We start from the raw sequence: 20063 nt of genomic DNA, 5'->3' as shown, positions 1-20063 counted from the left end.
CTCTGGGCTCCCTCGTCAGCCGTCATTAGTGGACTCCGACACTGACCACCGAGTCTGAAACACAGTCTACTAGAAGTGCAAGCACACAGGCAGGCCCGGTCCACCCAGTCAAACGACCAAGACATCCAAAACCTTGCCTCGCTGCAGACCAAAACCGGCGGCGTGGTTCAGCACGTCCTGGGGCGGGGTGCGGATGGAGGGTGGGCGCTAGGCGGCTCGATGGGCGGGGCTTCCCGGGACCGGGTCAAGGGTCAGAAGGCGGAGGCGTGCCCAAGATGGCTGCCTCCATGTGCGACGTGTTCTCCTTCTGCGTGGGCGTGGCGGGCGGCGCCCGGGGCGCCGTGGAAGTCCGTTTTGTGAGCAGCGCCAAGGTGAGGCCGGACGGGATCCCGCCGGGGGAGACGCCACGGGGACCCGTGCCCACAGCCTGGAGTTCGGCCTGCTCGGCGCCGGCCTGGCCCCTACTCGGGCCCGGGGCGCAGGGTCTGCCCTCGCTCCGAGGCTCGTGGCGATTTCGCGCGGGGGAAGCTCACCCTGGAGCCTGCGTGCGCACCCCTCCCGGCCGAACACGGCCCACTGGCTCGTGGTGGGACTGCGATGTCCTGGGTGGAGTTGAGGCTTTGGGAGGTCCTGGGGTTGGGACAATCTCCTGGACCAGGTTGGGGAGCTCTTGGCTAGGTGTGGGGCGTGGCTTGCTGATCAGAAGGCGGTGGGTGGGGAGTGCTTAGCCAAGGGAACTGAGGTATAAATCACCCTGGCACCCCAGCGTCCCTTCTCAATGAGGTATGGGTGGAGGCTTGGAGAGTTAGGAAGCTTGGACCAGAACCCACATACCGAGTGCTTATCTGAAGGGTTTTAAATAAGAAAATGGTATGATTTCGTGACAGGGTCTCACTGTGTAGCTCTGGCTGGCCTCGAACTCACTGTGTATGTAGATCAGGCTGACTTTTGCCTCTCCAGTACTGGGATTAAAGGTGGGTACCACTATGCCCGGCTCTATTATCGTGTTTTATTCCTTGTAGAATAGAAAATGCACATAAGTAAAGATAAAAATCACTTGGTATTGTACTTGTGCACATGTAAGTATATTAAAGTTACATCTTTTTTTTTTTTTTTTTTTTCGAGACAGGGTTTCTCCGTAGCTTTTAGTTCCTGTCCTGGAACTAGCTCTTGTAGACCAGGCTGGCCTCGAACTCACAGAGATCCACCTGCCTCTGCCTCCCGAGTGCTGGGATTAAAGGTGTGCGCCACCACTGCCCGGCTTAAAGTTACATGTTTAAAAGCTACCTCTTTAGTTTGAAAAGAGGGCTTCTTGTATTGAAGGGTGGCCTTGAACTGATCTTCCTGCTCTCACCTCCCGGGCTGGGTTACTGCGTGGTAGTGCCTGAAACACCCCCTCCCCTGTTTTCTTTCAGTACATCTTCCATATCCTTGAGTCCATTTCTATTTGGTTAGAGTTGACTGATGTGTTTCAGGGGAGAGCCACACTTCACTCAGCCAAATCCTTACTATGGCTCCTTTATGTCAAAACTTATTCATCACCCCTGGGAGCAAAGGTCTCACTGCTGGGTTTCAGTGCAGAAAGACTTGGTTATTTCCAGCACTCTTTTTTTCCTCTGACTCTGCCAGTTGACATATGCAAATGGTTTATCGTTTGCATTCCTAAGGATGAACGTCGAGTTGAACTAGTAATAATATAGTAATAATGATGTGCATATCCTTGGTCCTTGGCTCAGGATGTTAGCTCTGGAGTCATCTGCTGTCAGCATCTCCAGATGGTACAGGTTTCCATCCCAAACTCTTTTAGTCTTTTTGTTCTGTAGGCATTGGGAGCACTCCTCTCCTTGGGTGCAAAGTCAGCTCCTATATCCTTTGTGTCCTTAGCTGTTCCCATTCCCATTTCCACCCAGAGCTTCTGGTGCTTCTGGGGACCCACAGTTTGAGGTGTCTCAGATCCCGTAATAATCACCGTTCATCTCTACTACCCCTTCCCTATCCTGGCCTTCTCCGTTCTTCACTTCCAGCTCATTTTTCACTTCTGCCAATCTCCTTGCTAGTTCTGCCCCCGCTTGTCTCGGGACCCCAGCTGGTGATTAGCCCTGGCCTGTTCTCCAGCACTCAGGAGACTGAGCAGGAGGACTGTTGTGAGTTCTAGGTCAGCCTAGGGTACAGAGGAAAATCCTGCCTCAAAAACAAACAGGAACTCCAACTGGTCATGTTCCTCTGCTTAGCCCTAACCTCCTGCTGGGGAGAATTGCCTTCCTGTGTAGACTCAGCTTATCATGGGCGTCTGGCAGCTGTGCCATCTGTCGTGACTGATGTATACTAGTCTTCTCCCTTTGTGCTGGCTTCCTCAGGTTACCACACTTACGCCTGCCTTAGGGTAGAAAGTTTTAGAGAACTATCTCCTGAAGCATGACGGGAGGGGTCAAGTGCGAGCTAGTTTTAGCCACTTTGTACTGCTTCTGTGGAAATTAGGAGGAATAATCTATGAATTGTTATGCCAGAGACAAATCAGTGGGGACAGAAACCTAACTTGAGGTCCAATAGGTGCCAGTTGGAATGTGTACACTAGCTAGGTTCCAGCATGGCTCGCTATTTTGGGCTTCCTTGCTTTTGAATTATCTTGATTATTGTATTTTTCTATAAAAAAAATCACTTGTGGAAGATTATATATTTTTAATGGAATCTCCTGCTCTTTAAAGTGTTTTATTATTGCTTGTGTGGATGGTATGTGTGTGTATCTGGACATGGATGCGTGCGTGCAACATCCTGTAGAGGTCAGAAGACAACGTTCAGTAGCCGGGTCTCTGTTTCCACTGTGAGCTCTGGAGATGGAACTCGGTCATCAAGTTTGATGCAGCAAACACTTTCACCCACTGAGCCACCTGGCTGCCATAATAAATAAGACTTACATATACTGTATGGTCTAAGAGTTTTGTGTAATCATCTCTTAAAGTTTGTATTCCCTCCCTCTTCTCCTCCCTTCTCTTGTCCCCTTCTTCCTTCTGATGTGGTCTTACTGTGTATTATGTCAGAGGTTCTCTCAACCTGTGAGTTACAGTCTGTTTCACAGGAGTTGCCTAAGACCATCAGAAGACAGATGCTCAATTACATTTCATAACAGTAACAAAATTACAGTTATGGAGTAGCAACGAAATAAGGTTATGGTTGGGGTCGCCACACACGAGGAAGGCAGAGAACCACATTACATAGATCGGGTTAGCCTTTAATTTAAGGTAGTCCTCATGCATCAGCCTCCCAGATTCTGAGACACCAAGCAGGTGTGAGCTCCAGTGCCCAACCTTGCATGCTTCCTGATCTGCATTGGAGCTGTTTTTCTTGAAATACTTTTGTATGTTTGAGGACTGAGTGACATTAGAAAGGAACAACTCTTGATTCTTTCTCTTTGCTTGTTTTTGTTTGTTTTGTTTTTTTATTTTAAATTTATTTTATGTGCATTGGTGTGAAGGTGTAAGATTCCCTGGAACTGGAGTTACAGACAGTTGTGAGCTGCCATGTGGGTACTGGGAAAGAACCTACTTCCTCTGGAAGAGCAATCTGCTCCTAACCACAGAACCATCTCTGCAGCCCTGTTGTTTTTTGAGTGACCTTGAACTCCTAATTCTCCTTCCTCCTAAATGTTGGGGTTACAGACACCAGCCACCATTCCTCTGGCTCTCCTTTGCTTTAGTGACTAAATATTTTCTGTGTTTGGTCATCCAGGACCTAAGGGAGAGGGAGAGGTATAGGTATCCTTTTTTTCCTCCCCTAGACAGGATTTCTCTGTGAAGGCTTGGCTGTCCTGGAAGTCATTCTGTAGATCAGTGTGGCCTCTCCTTCTGCATCAGAGATCTGCCTGCTTCTGCATTCCAGAGGATAAAACGAGTTTGAAGACAGCCTGTGGGGTGTGTGTGTGTGTGTGTGTTTGTGTAAGGGGGGGAGAGAGAAAGAATAGTTCAAGGGTTGTTTCCCTCACTTTTCATCCTGATGTTCGAAGTGTGCCACTAGGCTTCTTAACCTTTGGTTCCAGGATTAAAGTCATGCACCATTATGTCTGGTTAGTTACCCAGTTTCAAGATTTGAAATTGTCAGAGGTCACATGGGTCTCTCTGTTCTGGCTGCTTTGTCCATTCCAGGAAGGCTGAGTTTTCATTTTGCTTGGTTGATCCCAGGGGCAACAAAGTGTAGAGACAAGGCTTCCAAGAAGGAAGACAAGGGGGGTTGTGGGCTTCGCTGTCACCTTATTTCTCCTTCTCTATCCTATAACTAGCTTCTGGAGTGGGGTAGTGGCACATACCTGTTATCCCTACCTTTAGAAGAACTAACACACTTTCAGGGTTAGCTTAAAAGAAAGAGAAGCTATCTGGGTTATGCATAGGTTGAGATTTGCTCTGAGGGTGGCAAAGGCCCATCTGTATCCAGTGCCAGTGCTGAAGGGAAACAGGAAGCTGCTGTGGCGAGCACAGTGACAGGGCATTTTCTCTGCCCCGTTGTGATGGCAGCTCTGTTGGCAGGAGCACCATCACTTGCTGAAGCAGTAAGTGTCAGCAGAACCATTAACTGCCTAGGCTCCAAGTTCTCGTGAGTTCTTAATCTTGCTCAGAAAATAGCAGTGGAACCAGAGGTGGTAGCTCATACCTGTAACTTTAGCATTCCAGAGGACAAGTTTGAAGCCAGTGCCTGTCCGTCCGTTTGTCCCTCCCTCTGTGTGTGTGTGTGTGTGTTAGAGAATAGTTTAAGGGCTCTCTCTTTGCCCTGATGTGTAAGGTGTGCCAGGTTAGGCTTTTTCTTTTCTTTTTTCTTTCTTTCTTTCTTTTTTTTTTTTTTTTCTTTTCGAGACAGGGTTTCTCTGTAGCTTTGGTGCCTGTCCTGGAACTAGCTCTTGTAGACCAGGCTGGCCTCGAACTCTCAGAGATCCACCTGCCTCTGCCTCCCAAGTGCTGGGATTAAAGGCGTGCGCCACCACCACCCAGCTAGGCTTTTTATTTTCAAGACAGGGTTTCTCTGTATAGTCCTGGCTGTCCTGGAATGCACTATGTAGACTCTAGGTTTTGAACTCAGAAAGAAATCTGCCTGCCTCTGCCTCCCTAATGCTAGGATTAAAGGCATATACCACTATTGTCTGATTTCTTAACCTTTAACATACATAGAAATTTCCATAATCCTATTAAGATGCAAATTTTTGGCCTATGATATCGCTCAGATGGGAAAAGTGCTTGTCATGCAAGCCTGAGAACTTGAGTTCATTCCCCTGTTCCCATAGTAACAGGAGAGAACCGAACCCCATGACTGCTGAAGATTGTCATCTAACTACCACACAGCATCTGCACTCACGCACGTGCATCACACATAGACACATAGACACACATACTAACATAAAGATGCAGATTCTGATTTACGGGTCTGGGCAGGACCTGAGATTTGCCGTTTAAACCCTGGCTAGTGACAAGGTAGAGTTCATGAGGGTGCTCACGTGCACTGTATCGCCACACCTCGGGAACTACCTGGCAGAGTTACTGGATTACCCACTTCTCCAATAGGAAGCATTCACTGGGAGGGTCCCAGGGGGTGTTGGGAGCTGGCTCGAGGACTAATTTAGTGCTTTGTGCATCCCTGAGCCCTGACCAAAGAAGAGATCAGTTCTCCCCGGGACTGGGCTGCTTTCTGCTGGGTTCCAAGATTTCTCTGTAACCCTGAGCAGCAGGGTTTCTAGGGGAACTGAGGATGGTGCCATCCTGATAGCCCTGCTGGTATAGGAGGCCCCAGCCTACTAGGAATCTTGGCCTTGCCCCCAGCTTTTCTGAAATGTCTATCTTCAGGTATCCAGGTGGCTGCTGAGGTGGCTCCCTCCTTGACCAGGTACTTCAGTCCTGTGGACAGAGAGAGGTGCAGCCGACAGTAGGTTAGTCAGCTTCTAGAGTAGGCATTAAAGGAGGCTGATGACCGCTCTCACCAGAGGTGCAGCTGGTCAGCCTCCTGAGAGCTCTTGGAACTGTGTCTTTGTTAAAAGTTATTTTTATGTGTGTATTTGCCTAAGTGTATCCTACAAGTGCTTAGTGTCAGTGGAGGCCTTCAGTGTAAGCTGCTTGATGTGAGTGCTGGGAACTAAACTTGGGTCTTGTGGAAGAGCAGCCAGTGTTCTAAACTGTTGAGCCAACTTTTCAGCCTGTTTTTACTTTTGTGTGTGTATACATCTGTGTGCAGGTGTGCAAGCCTGTGTGTGCACAGAGGCCAGAAGAGAGCATTGTGTGTCTTCTTGCATTATGTTCCACCTATTCTGAGGCAGGGTCTCTTCCTGAATCTCGGGCTCATATCTGCTTGGCTCATACCCCACAGGCCCCAGTGATCTTCCTGTCTCTGCCTTCTTTGGAGCTGGGGTTACAGGCATTTGTAGAGACACCTGGATTACTTATGTGGGTACTGGGATCCACACGCTGGTCCTCATGATTATAGAACAAGTACACTTAACTACTGACCGATCTTTCAAGCCTATTTTTTTGTTTTTGTTTTTTAAACCGTCTTATGTAGCCCAGGCTAGCCTTGAACTACTGATCCCCCTGTTTCCATGTGCTAGGATTATAGGCATGTGGCTCTATGGCGGGTTTGGAGCTATTTCTTACCCTGTCTGTTCTCTGCTCTTTTAGGGAAAGGGGCTGTTCGCCACACAGCTGATCCGGAAGGGAGAGACCATCTTCATTGAAAGGCCCCTGGTGGCTTCACAGTTTCTCTGGAATGCACTTTATCGGTATCGAGGTGAGTACATCTTGCCTGCTTCAGGTGGGTGGCCGGGCCCAGCCATTTTGTGCATGGAAGAGAGCCTCACACATCTTCAGGCTAACCCTCTGGGTGCTGGGAGGAAATGCTGTCTTTCCCTAGAGAACAGGACCTGAGAACCACATCACTGCTTACCTCTGTGTTTGGGACTGTGTACCGGGAATGGGGGGGGGGGGGTCCCTCCAAAATGGTTCTTGGGGACGATGCTCTCTTAGTCTGCACTCATAATGTAAGTGTCTGGATATCACATTGAAGGGCTCTGTACCAAATCAGACGTCCCTACTAAAAGGCCATGCATAACCCATGCTCAGTGAAGACTGAGTTAGGGGCCAGAGCAAGTGGGATCCTTAGCTTTGCCAGCCACAGGCCTTTCCATATTTTTCTGAGGCAGGGATCCCCATGACTGAGTCTGATGGAAAGACAGTGGAGGAGATCAGGAGGAGCTAGAGGGTTCTTGAAAGAGGGCACTCACTGTGTCTGGCTTCCTTGCAGCTTGTGACCACTGTCTTCGGGCACTGGAGAAGGCAGAGGAGAATGCCCAGAGGCTGACTGGGAAACCAGGCCAGGTTCTCCCACACCCAGAGCTGTGCAGTGTGCGCAAGGACCTCCACCAGAACTGCCCCCACTGCCAGGTGAGCACCCCTGGGGAATGCCCTGGGGAGGGGGAGGGAAAAGGCCAAGGAGACTTTAGTGTGTGACAGTGAAAGGGCCCAGGAATTGTTTAGCTTCCTTGTGGTCAGTGTCCGTCATCCAGAAAGCAGGTGTGGCGGGACATGCCTTTTTCTTGGTAGTCTGTCAGGAGCTGAAAAGCTCTTCCCTTCATGTAGTATAACAAGGTTAGGTTAGGTGCATGCCCCTAGAACATCTGTAATTACCCTCTCTGAGCTCTCGTTCTGGGGCTGTTAGGGAAAGAATGCATTTGAACGAGGTGAGTACCCAGGTCCTGGGGGCTAACGTCCACCCCACCTCAGGTGATGTACTGCAGTGCAGAGTGTCGGCTGGCAGCTGCGGAGCAATACCACCGCATCCTGTGCCCAGGCCCATCCCAGGACGACCCCCGGCACCCCCTCAATAGGCTGCAGGAGGCATGGAGGTAGGTATCTTCTTGTCTTTACCCTTGCTTCCATTCCTGCCTGGGCTCCACAGCTGTTGGGAGCTGTTGGGAGTTCCATCCCCAAGATGTTTTCTCCACTGTTAGGCTTAAACAGAAGTCACAGTTTTTGGCACCGTGCCTTTAATCTGAGCAGCCAGCCCTAGTCTTCATCCCTTTTCAGACCCACAGAGAGATACCCTAAGGATACAGATTTGCCTAAGTACTGCCTTTCATAACTGATGGATGGGCAGGAAGTGTCTCTGTGGCTATCAGAATGGGCTGCCCCTAGGGAGGGAATTTCTAGGCTACACTTTCTCTTTTCCCAGGAGTGTTCACTATCCTCCGGAGACAGCAAGTATAATGCTGATGGCTCGGATGGTGGCCACAGTGAAACAGGTGAGCCAGAGAAACTGACCCCTAGTCAACCCTGGGGCTCAGTTATCTGACCTTGTTTGGATGCCCTTGCTCCTGGGTTTTCTTGAAAGATAGCTGCTGGCTACAGAGATCCTCCAGTGCTTGTTCACCAGAAACAGGCATGGGCCGTGGCTCTGGTTTTGCCTGTTTTAATTTTTCTATGAGATGTCTGTCTTATGTAGCAGCAGTTCCTGAATTTGATTGACAGGCACCAGTATTCCAGGACAGCATCTCTTACATGAAGTGAGAGATTTCATGCTGACCCCTCTGTCTGTATTGTTCTTCCTCAGTGGCCTTCTATTTTCACAGTGTTTGGAGCTGGCAAGCCCTTCTGTGTGGGCAGAGTGGGAGGGAGACCTGGGCAGAAGCTCTTGGATGGTGATTCCCTAATGGAAGGGACTTGAGAAACATAAGCCCTCTGTTCCACATGGGCACATGGCCTCATGTGTCTTTGTCCTCCAGGCCAAGGACAAGGACCACTGGGTCAGGCTTTTTTCCCAGTTCTGCAGCAAAACAGCCAATGAGGAGGAGGAAATTGTCCACAAACTCCTAGGGGACAAATTCAAGGTTGGTTTTCTCCCATGGCCTCTTTCCCCTACCCTTCAAGTGGCCTGTGGTGTCTGGGCTACCTTTAGGGGACTAACTCCACATTTGGTCTCTTTTCAGCTACAGTAGGAGTTAAAGCCTGGTTCTAAAACTCTCCCCAAAGACTGCGCATTCCTAGCCCCATTTACCTTTGTGACCTAAATATAGACCTAAAATTGGAAGTAGGGAAGAGGGGTTGCATGTCCTACCCAAGAGTACTTGTTACGGCATGTGGAAGGCAAGAGTCGTGAGGAAGGCAGCAGTGGCAGGGCAGGTTTCCTGGAGAGTGGAGGGCGGGGGTCCATAGGTCAGGGAGAGTTGTGAAACTCAGGTGGTGAGAATAAGACACTAAGGACCTCAACCTTCCTTTGGAGCTGCCAGAAGGTAGAGACTGTCCAAGGGAGGCAGACAGAGGGTGGGAATGCAGCTGTGCAAAAGAAGTAGCTCAGGGTGTTGCTTACTAGATCTAGAAAAAGTAAGAACCGATGGCAGTGATGCACGCCTTAATCCCAGCACTCGGGAGGCAGAGGCAAGTAGATTTTGTGAGTTCAAAGCCAGCCTGGTTGACAGAGCGAGTTCCAGGACAGCCAGGGCTGTTATACAGAGAAACCCTTTCTCAAACAAACAACAACAAAAAGAATAAAGAAGGAGAAAGTCAAGCTTGTCAGAGGCCAAGGAAGTCTCAGGGAAGCTCCAAGGGAGGGTGAGGATGGTGCCGCCTCAGCCTTGCTGGAACAAGTACTAGAAACAGGAAGAAGTTTAGGGCTCACACCCATATTTGGATCCCTCAGACAGTTGGAAATAAGTACTGCCTCTGTCCCCAGGGAAAGCTCAGGCCACATATATGACTCCTTTTACCTCTTTCATTTGATTTTTTTTTTTTCTCAACTTACTACCTGGTACTACGGGGAAGTTTCCTGGGCTGCAAGTGTCCCTCTGTTTCCCCTAAACCAGGGCCAGCTGGAACTTCTGCGTAGCCTTTTCACAGAGGCCCTTTATGAGGAGACCCTCAGCCAGGTGAGTGTGGCAGGGTGGGACCTGAAGTCTCTCTTTCCGGTGCTCCAGGCCTAGAGCCGAAGTGAGGCCAGCTCTCAGAAGCCTCCACTGTAGAGATGGATTAGGAAGAGCAGCCCAAGGCTTACCTTTCTCTTCCTACAGTGGTTCACGCCAGATGGATTCCGGTCTCTCTTTGCCCTTGTTGGGACCAATGGTCAAGGGATTGGAACCAGGTCAGGAGAGAATGTTCTAGACCTACTAAGTAGTCCCTTAGTGTTCAGATGGGGGATTAATGTAGGAAGATTCTTTCAAGATGGGTGGGATTGGGTGACCTGGACGGGAGGAATAAGACAGGGGAACTTGCTGCTCTTTTGGGAAGGTAAGGTCCTTTAGAAAAAGAACAGGGTAGGGTGGGAGACTCTTCTGCCTGGGCTTACCATGCTTGGACATGAAGAGAGCCTTGTGAGCTGGGCTGTTTCCAACCGTGGGCTGCTGGGGCTTGCAGCTCCCTCAGCCAGTGGGTGCATGCCTGTGATGCTCTGGAGCTGAAGCCGCAGGACCGGGAACAGCTGGACACCTTCATTGACCAGTTGTACAAGGACATCGAGGCAGGTTGGTAAGATGGGGCTGTGGCTTCCCCCATTCTTAGAGCTCCCCTAGTCAGATAGTGGGCACAGTTCTTGCTAGGGAAGGCTAAGCTCATGGTAGGGGAAGGGAACCCCTGTGCACCCATAGAACGCTTCAGCTCAAGCCACAAGGTGTGCAGATGAGAAATGGTCCTGAGATCTATCCAGAGGCTCCATGCTGAGAAGAGGGTGTCTTGTTCTTGTGAGTTTAATTTCCTTTTCCCACTGACGTCTTCACATTACTTTCTTACAGCAACCGGCGAGTTCCTGAACTGTGAAGGGTCTGGCCTCTTCGTGCTTCAGAGCTGCTGTGAGTCTTGGCACTGGGGAGGAATGAGTCCACATGGTTCTGCCCTTACCAGGTCATCTTTCCCAGTTTGCCCTGTTTGGGCTGACTAGGGCAAGTCTCGAAGTGGGGTTAGGTCTGTGTTTCTTTGGAAATTATTGCTCTATCATTTTCTTTCATTCATTCATTCATTCATTCATTCATTCATTCCTTTTGCTTGTTTGCCGTGTTACTGGGAGCCAAACCCAAGGATTCATCCCTAGCCTTCTGCTTGTGTTTTAGTAGACGGTTATAGTAGGCCATGTCCCCTAAGGGGGATGCACAAAGCCCTGCTTCTTGGAAAGGGAGGCATGCCTTGCGGGGTGTGGTCAGGAAGCACTGGGAGAGCCTGAGGCCTATAGGATCCTGGAAGGGGCCTCAGGCTGGAAGAGCCTGTCTCCTTTGCACCTTCTACCTTTTCCAGATCCCAGTTTCCTACCTCCTGCTTTCCTCACTACTAAATAACCTCTCCTCCCAGGCTGGGTGGTCAAGGGTTCTAAGTTAGCAGACACAAATAAATATCTGTTGTAGATGCCCTCATAGCCTCTCACCTCCTTTGGTGAGACAATGGGACACATCTGAGAACATGGCCAGTCTTGTGGGGTAAGGGTAGAGCCGCTCGGCAGTGATAGAGCAAGGCACATTATATCAGCATTGTCCTCAGGAAAGAGCAGTGGGTAGTGGGACAGAATATGGGGTCTCACACCTGCCCTTCCCTGCAGTATTTAACCACAAAAGTGATAAAGGGTTCAGTATTAATTAATCCCTTTTTTGAAGTATAGAGATACGGTTTCCTGTAGCCCAGGTTGACCTTGAACTTACTATGTAGCCAAGGCTGATTTTGAACTCCCTATCGCCCTGGTTCCATCTTCTAAGTGCTGAGCTACAGGTATGCCATGCCCTGCTTTTTTTTGTTTAGTTGCTTTGTATTTTTGAGACAGGGTCTCTTGAGTCCTGACTAGACTGGAACTCACTTGTGCCATCAGTTGGGCCTCAGACTCACAGCAAATCCTCCTGTCTCCCTCATGGGGGCCGGGAGCCACTAGACTTGACTTGAGAATATTAATTCAGTTTTATTTGTTTTTTTAATATTTGTTGTATTTTTTAGTTAAGGTCTCACTATGTGGCCCTGGCTGGCCTGGAACATTTTATGTAGATCTGCTTGCGCTGCCTCCCAAGTACTGATTACAGGCTAGTGCCAGCACACATTGCCCCGCTTTGTTTTTACATTTATTCACATGCACACACAGGCTATGGTGCACATATGGAGGTCAGAGTCGAGTCTTTCTACTAAGTGGGTTCTAGGGATCATACTGAGGTTGTCAGGCTTGGAACAAGCACCTTTACCTGCTGAGTCATCTACCTGCCCCTAGAATTACATTTTTGTTTTGTTGGCTTTTGTTTTTGTCATCCGTCCCTTGCCATCCCTCCTCCCCCTAGCGTTTCTCTGTGTAGCCCTGGAACTATAGACTAGGCTGATCTTGAACTCAGAGATCTGCTTGCCTTTGCCCTCCCCCCCATCCCCGCCCCAAGTGCTGGGATTAATTAAAGGTGTGTGCCACCACTGCCCAGCTAGGATTACCATTTAAAAAAACTAATTTTCATTGCTTGGCATAGTGATGTACTTGTGAATTAGACGCAAGAGCATCACAAGTTCAAGCGTAGCCTGACCCTGATTCAAAACTAAGGGCTGGGAGTGTAGACCAGTCGTGGAATGCTTGCCTAGTATGTTCCAGGTGTTGGGTTCTTCACAGACATACTTCACTCGTTATCTGTCTTTTGCGACCCAGGCAACCACAGTTGTGTCCCCAATGCAGAGACTTCCTTCCCAGAAAACAACTTCCTTTTGCATGTTACCGCTTTGGAGGACATTAAACCAGGCGAGGTGAGAGGGCTGGGCAGCATGGGTGGGCATAGGTCCTTGCAGTTTCTCTCCAGGGAGCAGCAGGATCTAGCTGGAGTCCCTTTGTTGGGCTGGTGGTGAGTTACCACAGGCCCGAGGGCTGGAGTCATTTTGCCATGAGTATGCTTTGATCCTTTCAAGTTCTTCAGACATCCTCAGAAAGTCTCAGATTGAAGTAGAGCTGTGTGCCCAGGTCCCCGACCCCAGCTACCCTTTTGATTTCTTTGTGGCTGGAGCCACAGGGGTTGGTGTGAATTGAGAGTCCTGGTTGGTGGTCACAGCCTGACAAAATTTTCTCCTATACAAGTTATCATACCAAGATTAACCTCTGATCCCATCTACAGAGCTTGCCTACTGACTGGTCTTCCTCAGGGTCTGAGGCCAACCTCCATCCTTGTCTATCTCAGACCCAGGTGGAAGTCTTACCTGCTGGAGGCAGGAGAATGGATCAGTTGAAGAGTATTGAAGGCCTAGCTTCTAGGCAAGGGACAGTGGTTGACAATAGATATGGCAGCTGTTGGGGAAGTTCTTTCTCTGTTGTTGTTTGTTTTGAGACAGAGTTTCTGTGTAGCCTTGACTGCCCTGGAACTTGTTCTGTAGACCAGGCTGACCTCTAACTCAGAGATCCACCTCCATCTCCCTTCCGAGTGCTGGGGTTAAAGGTGTGTGCTGCCACCACCTGGCTGGGGAAGCTCTTTTTTAACCTGATGGAGGGCATAGGCAATCATACCCTTCTCTACCCCACAGGAAATCTGTATCAGCTACTTAGATTGCTGTCAGCGGGAGCGCAGCCGCCACAGCCGCCACAAGATCCTCAGGTGCCAGCTGGGGACATGGTTGGGCTCTGGGCTTTTCCATCCCAGCAACTGACTTACTTATCACCCCTTTCCTTTGAAGGGAGAACTACTTGTTCATCTGTTCCTGTCCCAAATGCCTGGCAGAGGCCGATGACCCTAATGTGACCTCAGAAGAAGAGGAGGAAGAAGATGAGGAAGGAGAGCCTGAAGATGCAGAGCTAGGGGATGAGATGACTGATGTGTGATGTTGCCCTGCCTGGAAGGGGCCCGCCCTCCACAAATGTGGTCGGAAGGACAGCCCCTCCCCCTCGCACCCGTTGCCTGCTTTCTCCCTTCTGGCATTCTGTCAGGAAAGGAGAGAGGCTGGACCTGAGCCCCACCCCTCACCAGACCTCATGCCCTGAGCACTGCTGCTGAGCTGCATTGGCCCTGTGCCATCACCAAGCCTTCCAGAACTGGTCTTCCCCCACCATGGTCCACCGTAGCTGTGAGACTGGAACAGGCTCCAGGCCTCATAGTTTTCTTCCTCTGGGCTCCTTGGCCCATACTCACCCATCCGCCTGAGGCTTGGCCCCTCTTGACTGGCTGTTAACTTGAGGGGAGCAACAAAGTGGCCAGTCTGAAAGCAGACTGGTTTCCTTGAGAGGTGATATGATGCCTTACCTCTTTCTTACTGCTCACCTACACAGCTGCAGCTGAAGCAGTGGCCTGCCACTTGGCAGCAAGAGGCAGGAACAAAGGTCTAGGCCTTCAGAACACTTCAAAAGACTGTGCCTGGGATGCTGGGCTGTTCCCATTGGACACTGGGGAGGTGGAGATTAACCTATTCTCCAGACTCCAGATTGTTGCGCCTGTGCCTTGGCTCTTATGCTCAGGCAAGGTGGCTAGCCCTAAAAGGTATGGAAGAGGCTTATCTTCATCAGGACTCTAGCAGAATGCCAGATGACAGATTGTGCTCCTTAATTTAGGATGCTCCACTCTTCCCTGCGACCAGCTGAAATGGTCTAGCAAATGGCCTCATCCACTTTTAAGATATCCATAGAGGAGCACTGAAGTCTTCCAGAAACCTGAAGGAGCAGGGCAGACGCTTGGAGATGAGCCATGACTTTGTTCCCTCCTTGCCACAGATGACCATCTCATTCTTGGGGTGGGCATCATGGAACGACAGCTACCACCCCCATTCTTTCCCTGAAAGGTCTGCACATAGCCCTGCTAGGGGCTCCCAGGGAGGACCAGTGCCTATGCTACAGGCTTTTTCTAAGGTGGAGCCAGGTGAAATGTGCCTGACTGGCCCCCTTAACCTGTTGGGCACACTCCTTCTCAATAGCCAGCACCCTCTCCCTCTGGCCTCAATAAAATGTGAGTGGTGATAGGCCTCTGGCGGTGCTTTGTGGAGAGTGGGCTACGTGCACAGGGCACTAGTTAACACCAGGGGGTGGCAGCAGAATGCTCCAGGTTTTTCAGTAGTGCTCATACTGCCAGCCGCAAGGGTGTGTTAACACCCCTAAAGCCAACAAGGTCTCTGAGGCTGGATTTCAATTGCTGACTCTAGGTAAAGGAGTCTTCTTCCCAGCAGGATGAACCACAATTAGCAGTCTGTTAATCCTAATGGGCTTGAGAAGCCGTGGCCTTCTGTGAGGCTCCGCTAAGAGCACCAGTAAGTATGATGTGGGACCAAATACATGAGTCCCTCCACACCCACGCATTCTTAGTTTAGGACACAGGTACAAACCTGACGAGCTTTATTTACCTTTATTGCTAAAGAGTAGAGAATCCTTCGGCCCAGAATAACTATTTCTTAAACCACTTCAGCAAGAGCTACAAGAGTCACTGTGAGGAAGTCCGGGCTGTGGGAGGCTGAAAAACTGGTGTGTGACAGGTAGCGGAGGACAAGGCCGCCTGCCTTCAGCACCTTTTGTTCCAAATTCTGCCCAGATGCCTTGGGCCTGGTTCTTGGCTCTTACTGGAGCATGAGATGTTCTTGCAGGCCCTAAGGAAGGGAAAGCCACTAGTGTGGCTTCCCTGTCCCATCCCTGGCTCTACTTGTCCTCAGTCTATCTCCAAACTCCAAACGGCAGAATCTTAGTTTTTTTCTTCCCAGTGAGTCACCTGTGGCTGGTACCTGGGGTAAGCTTTTCTACCAGAAAGTCCAGGGAGGTTGCAGCAGCTCAAAAGTGGGGATACTCGTGACATTGACTGGGATAGAGATGATGGCCCATGGCAGCCCATGCTGTTCCAGAGAGCGGCGGATCATGTAGCTGGGAGGGCATGAAGAGCAGTCACTTTCTCAGCACCCCAACACTGCCCTCTGCCTGTTACTCTGGGAGTTTCCAGAACCTGAGAACTTTTTTGCCCCTTGACTGGGATATTCAAGACAGGGCCTGTGAAAGGGGATTGGTGATTGCCTTTGACCCCACCAAATCACACCACCCAATTTAGTGTGGACAGCCCAAAGAAAAGAGCCCTCACCCATCTCGGCCGAGCAGGAAGAGGGCAGGAATGTCAGCTGTGCGTTGAGTACTATCCTGGATCATCTCCACGTAGAAACTGTCATTGTCAACTGCATTGTCCGAGATGATCACAGCCCGCCCACCATGCTCCTGAACCACCCTGGTCTTGGAGAGGAAGGAGCAGCCCCTGGAAGAGGTTGGTGATGAGACCAAAGGAAAGACTAGCTGCCCCTCCCTTACATCCTCTCTTTGGGAGGAAGGACCACAGAGAACTTGTATTGAGGGCCATCAGTACACAGCAGAAAGTAGACAAGACATTTCTTAAAGACCTGTAAAGGATGAATTATTTAAAAATTGACATTTCAAAGTACCATGAGCTGTGATCAGAATCTGCCCTCCCTGTGTGTCATACCTGCCCAGTCCTTACCCCCTTTCCACCAGAGCAATCTGGTCCTGGATGAAGAAGCCGTTACTGAGTTCCCCACAGGCCTCTGGAGGTTCGGCGGGGACAAGGTGAATCTGCTCATACCGTGTGTGCTGAAAAATGTTCAGACATCAGGACAGGGAAGAGTGAGAAAACATGGCTTTGGAATGAGCTAACAATCCATGGCCTGGCGCCTTGCACCATGTGGAGGAAGGAAATAGGGTGCTCTCCCTGTGGCTGGGCACTCGAGCACTTTCATTCTCACCGAGATCCATCTGACTAGGCACCCCTCCCCCTTCTGTGAGAGGGCGCTGGTTATAACCCGGGGTGGGGGGAAGCAGGAGGAATTGACAGAGAAAGCCGGTGCCCTTGGTTTCTTGGGTAGTTTCCACCAATGAAGGGAGTCTCTCCTTGGTTTAGTGTGCAGCAGCTCCTGGAGGGCATGGCTGGATTATACTTCCTGCTCTGTCCCAGCATAAAGGTGGGATGAGGGTCACCATGGCTCACTGATGGCAGCAAGGCTGCTGAGGGTCAGAAACCTGAGCTTTCAACTTACAAATATACCACCAAAGTCCTTGGCAGGCGTGGCTGTGAAGATATAGCGAATGTCCCCAGGACTCAGCACTTGGAAATATAAGTAGTCATGGATGCGTAAGCCTAAAGGGAAAAGTGCAAATGCAAAGCCTTTTAGGAACAAGCTGGTTGGGTTTCCTATGTCTTCCACTGGGTGGACTGTGGCCTGCATCCAGAGACCCTGGCGTCAACTGACAGGATCCTCCGGGAGCATGAGATCTTATTAAGCAGGGTCTCACTATGTAGCCCTGTCTCGCTCAAACTCAGAGATCACTTCTGCTTCCCACCCCTACTAGTGCTGAATTAAAGGTATGTACTACCACCTGGAAATCTTAAAAAATGGCCGCACACAGCCCAGGCTGCCTTTGAATTAGTTGTTTCCTTGGTGGGCCTTGAATCCTTCCTCCTGATTGCCTCCCAAACATGACTACAGGCATGCACTGCCACGCCCAGCTTGAGAACTGATTTCTACACTGGACAGACAGACTGGATATAAGAGATTTGTATCTGCTGCTGCTCCTAACACAGCAGGTGAGCCACAAAGACCCAGAGCTCTAGGGTTAACAGCTGTCCCTGCTCTGAAGATCTAAGAGTTTCGAAGTGGATAGAGAAGCCCCGGGTTTCTAACCAGATCTTTAAGTTAGCTCTGGTCTCATTGGCATCTCCTAGCCCAGTCACTGTCATCTCTTCTGACTGTTCGAGCTTAACTGGTCTTGCTCCCCTGTCTCTTTTTTCATAGGGGGGTCTTGCTATGTTGCCCAGATTGGTTTTCTTTTTTTTTTGTTTTAAATATTTATTTATTTGTTATGTATACAATATTCTGTCTGTGTGTATGCCTGCAGGCCAGAAGAGGGCACCAGACCCCATTACAGATGGTTGTGAGCCACCATGTGGTTGCTGGGAATTGAACTCAGGACCTTTGAAAGAGCAGGCAATGCTCTTAACCTCTGAGCCATTTCTCCAGCCCCCCAGATTGGTTTTCAACATCTTGGCTCAGGCAATCCTGACTCAGGTTCCCATCTGCCTTCATTCTGTAATTTACATTTTATTTTATGTATATATGTGTGCTTTGGCTGCATGTATGTCCATGTGCCATCTGTGTGCCTGGTGCCTGCGGAATCCAGGAGGAGGGTATCAGCTCCCCAGAACTGGAAGGACAAGCAGCTGTGCGTGGGCCCTCTGGAAGAACAACTAGTACTCCAAATACTGAGCCATCTCTCGGTCACCTCCATTGTCCTCCTTAAGGTCCTCCTGCCACCCACTCACTGCCAGAGCCTCAGTGTCCCCTTCACTGACTAAAATGTGTGCCGCTGCTCACGGTGGTGTAGAAGGCACTGCTTGATCGACCCCTGCTCCAGATCTGCCATTTTCCCAAGTTCAAGCTGCACTGGCTCCTCTGTGTTTTCATCTTCTTGTGTCTTCCTAAAAGTTCCCCTGTCATCTCTCAGAAAGATGGTACCCTGTTCCTTCCTATAGTCATTCAAAACATACTTTCTTCCAGCTAGTACTTCCTCAGTAATTATGGTGTATTTATAATAGTCTATGTCTGTTTCTTAGAGCAATGATTCTGAGTTTGTGGCTTTACTCAGTGATGAATCCCTAGTGCCTAGGACCCAGTGGCTGCTCAGCAAAGGTTACTGAATGAATGGACAGCTGCTCAGGTATGCTGTCCTGAAAAGGAGAGCTGCCAGAACAACCAGGGTTTTGCTAGGATATAGAAACTTTTCTCAGCATCGAAGTTTAATATTTTCCTGGGATTTGAGTCCCTGGATTCCTTAAGCCCAGAGAGATGAGGGAATGTTGATGGATGGAAGTTTTTGCCTCAGGGCTGTGGTTATAGCTGTTCCTGTCTACGGCCCAGATCACAACCACCCAGGCAGAGCTCAGGGGGCTTGCAGCTTGTTGTCCTGAGTGTAGGTACACTCCATCAGATGGATACACCCCTAGGGAAGCCTTCTGGATTGACACGCGGCACCCTTTTCCCAAGCACACTCCTGTCTGGCGTTTGATGTGCTTATCTCTTCGGCTATATGCATGTGCTCACTTAGCGCGTAGGTGTGTACATTTATGTGCGAGTTGTGTTAAGTGGGTGCCTGTGCGTGCGTGTGAGCCCACGTGCATGTTCCTGCCTGTATGAACGCTCACGCTGCTCCATTCTTGATCTCTAGCTGTCACCCGGGTCGCCCGCGGGAGGAGGAGGGCTGGAGGATCTTGCTTCGACGTGGGGAGCCTCGGGCCGCGCCTACTCCGGACTCCAGGGACCAGCACCCACCCGCTGTAGTCGTCTGGCCCCAAAACCTAACCAGCCCAAACTCCCGGGGTCCCCAAGGTGACCCGTGGCCCCCGGCCCGAGCAGCGCACAAGCTGGATGCCCGGCCCGCCCTCCGCTGCCGCCGCTCACCGTGGGCCGCGACGTACGCGGGCAGCCAGAGCACGAGACAGCACCAGCCCGCGGCACCACGGCTCATCTCCAGGGCCCGTCCCGCCGCCGCCGCCGTCCCGCCGCGCCCGCCAGCCGGACTTTAGCCTGACAGCCGCCCCGGCCTTCCCCAGGCCCGCTCTCCGCGCGGGTTGGAGCGCCGAACCGAGGCCAGCGGCCGATTGGCTGCCAAGCCTGTTCGTGTGGCCGCACTTTCCGCCTCTGCGCCCTAGGCTACTTCCTATTGGCCAGGAGAAGTGGAGCCGGCAGCGGATTGGCCAAAACTCTTAATAGCAACTGCAGTTCGCAGCCCCGCCCCCGCTCCTCAGTATAGACGCGACTCCCGAGCCGAGGGTGGGCGGCTCGCGGAAAGGTGCGGGGTCCCGGCTGCCCTCCCTGCTGGAGGCTGGCTGCGCGCCGGTGCCGCGGGGCGGTGCCTCGGCCGGCGGGAGGCGCTGCAGAGCCAGAAGTAGCTCTTGCGAGTTTCCCGCGCTCGCGGGCTGCGCACCGGTGACCCAGGGCGCCTCAACTTCCCCGGCTCCCCGTGAAATGCACAGAGCTCCGACGCCACAGAGCTCTGGGGGTGCAGTGGGTGCAGTGAGAACACTCACCTAAGGTGCTTCCCCCAACCGCCGTTCAGTCTCACCGCCTGTCTTCCATGGTATCCGGGGACGCGGGCCG

At 50.9% G+C, this 20063-nt stretch overlaps 2 protein-coding genes across 3 annotated transcripts; one reads left to right on the top strand and one right to left on the bottom strand.

The window, feature by feature from the left end:
* The first annotated feature begins 211 nt into the window (after positions 1–211).
* Smyd5 (SMYD family member 5) lies at positions 212–14885 on the top strand. The gene is made up of 13 exons (XM_041632920.1): positions 212–371; positions 6648–6756; positions 7270–7409; positions 7749–7870; positions 8197–8266; positions 8747–8851; positions 9824–9886; positions 10028–10098; positions 10371–10477; positions 10745–10801; positions 12607–12701; positions 13467–13537; positions 13617–14885. Exons 1-13 carry the CDS (start codon positions 276–278, stop codon positions 13759–13761), a joined length of 1251 nt encoding a protein of 416 aa, XP_041488854.1. The 5' UTR covers positions 212–275; the 3' UTR covers positions 13762–14885.
* Positions 14886–15229: 344 nt separating this feature from the next.
* Positions 15230–19982, bottom strand: Pradc1 (protease associated domain containing 1). 2 transcript variants are annotated; one of them, XM_041632941.1, is made up of 5 exons: positions 19365–19982; positions 16947–17047; positions 16394–16503; positions 15986–16153; positions 15230–15897 (listed from the first exon to the last, which is right to left on the bottom strand). In XM_041632941.1, the coding sequence occupies exons 1-5, from the start codon at positions 19429–19431 to the stop codon at positions 15804–15806; spliced, it is 540 nt and encodes a 179-aa protein (XP_041488875.1). In that variant the 5' UTR covers positions 19432–19982; the 3' UTR covers positions 15230–15803. The 2 variants fall into 2 exon arrangements, with proteins under 2 accessions (XP_041488875.1, XP_041488866.1); XM_041632932.1 differs by having other exon boundaries at positions 15231–15774; positions 19365–19973.
* Positions 19983–20063: the final 81 nt, after the last annotated feature.

Source organism: Microtus oregoni, unplaced genomic scaffold (assembly GCF_018167655.1).
Source record: "Microtus oregoni isolate MIOR12 unplaced genomic scaffold, Mior012 000002F_ref0000024, whole genome shotgun sequence".
NCBI classification, from domain to species: Eukaryota; Metazoa; Chordata; class Mammalia; order Rodentia; family Cricetidae; genus Microtus; species Microtus oregoni.
This window is presented reverse-complemented; position numbering and strand designations above follow the sequence as displayed.

Coding starts and splice junctions, on each gene's coding strand:
- Pradc1 (XM_041632932.1), bottom strand. CDS start 19,431: ATGAGCCGTGGTGCCGCGGGCTGGTGCTGTCTCGTGCTCTGGCTGCCC. Junction 16,504..16,946: donor AGGACTTTGGTGGTATATTT/GTAAGTTGAAAG, acceptor AACATTTTTCAG/CACACACGGTATGAGCAGAT. Junction 15,775..15,985: donor TTCCTGCTCGGCCGAGATGG/GTGAGGGCTCTT, acceptor ATGCCCTCCCAG/CTACATGATCCGCCGCTCTC.
- Smyd5 (XM_041632920.1), top strand. CDS start 276: ATGGCTGCCTCCATGTGCGACGTGTTCTCCTTCTGCGTGGGCGTGGCG. Junction 10,478..10,744: donor GTACAAGGACATCGAGGCAG/GTTGGTAAGATG, acceptor ACTTTCTTACAG/CAACCGGCGAGTTCCTGAAC. Junction 13,538..13,616: donor AGCCGCCACAAGATCCTCAG/GTGCCAGCTGGG, acceptor TTTCCTTTGAAG/GGAGAACTACTTGTTCATCT.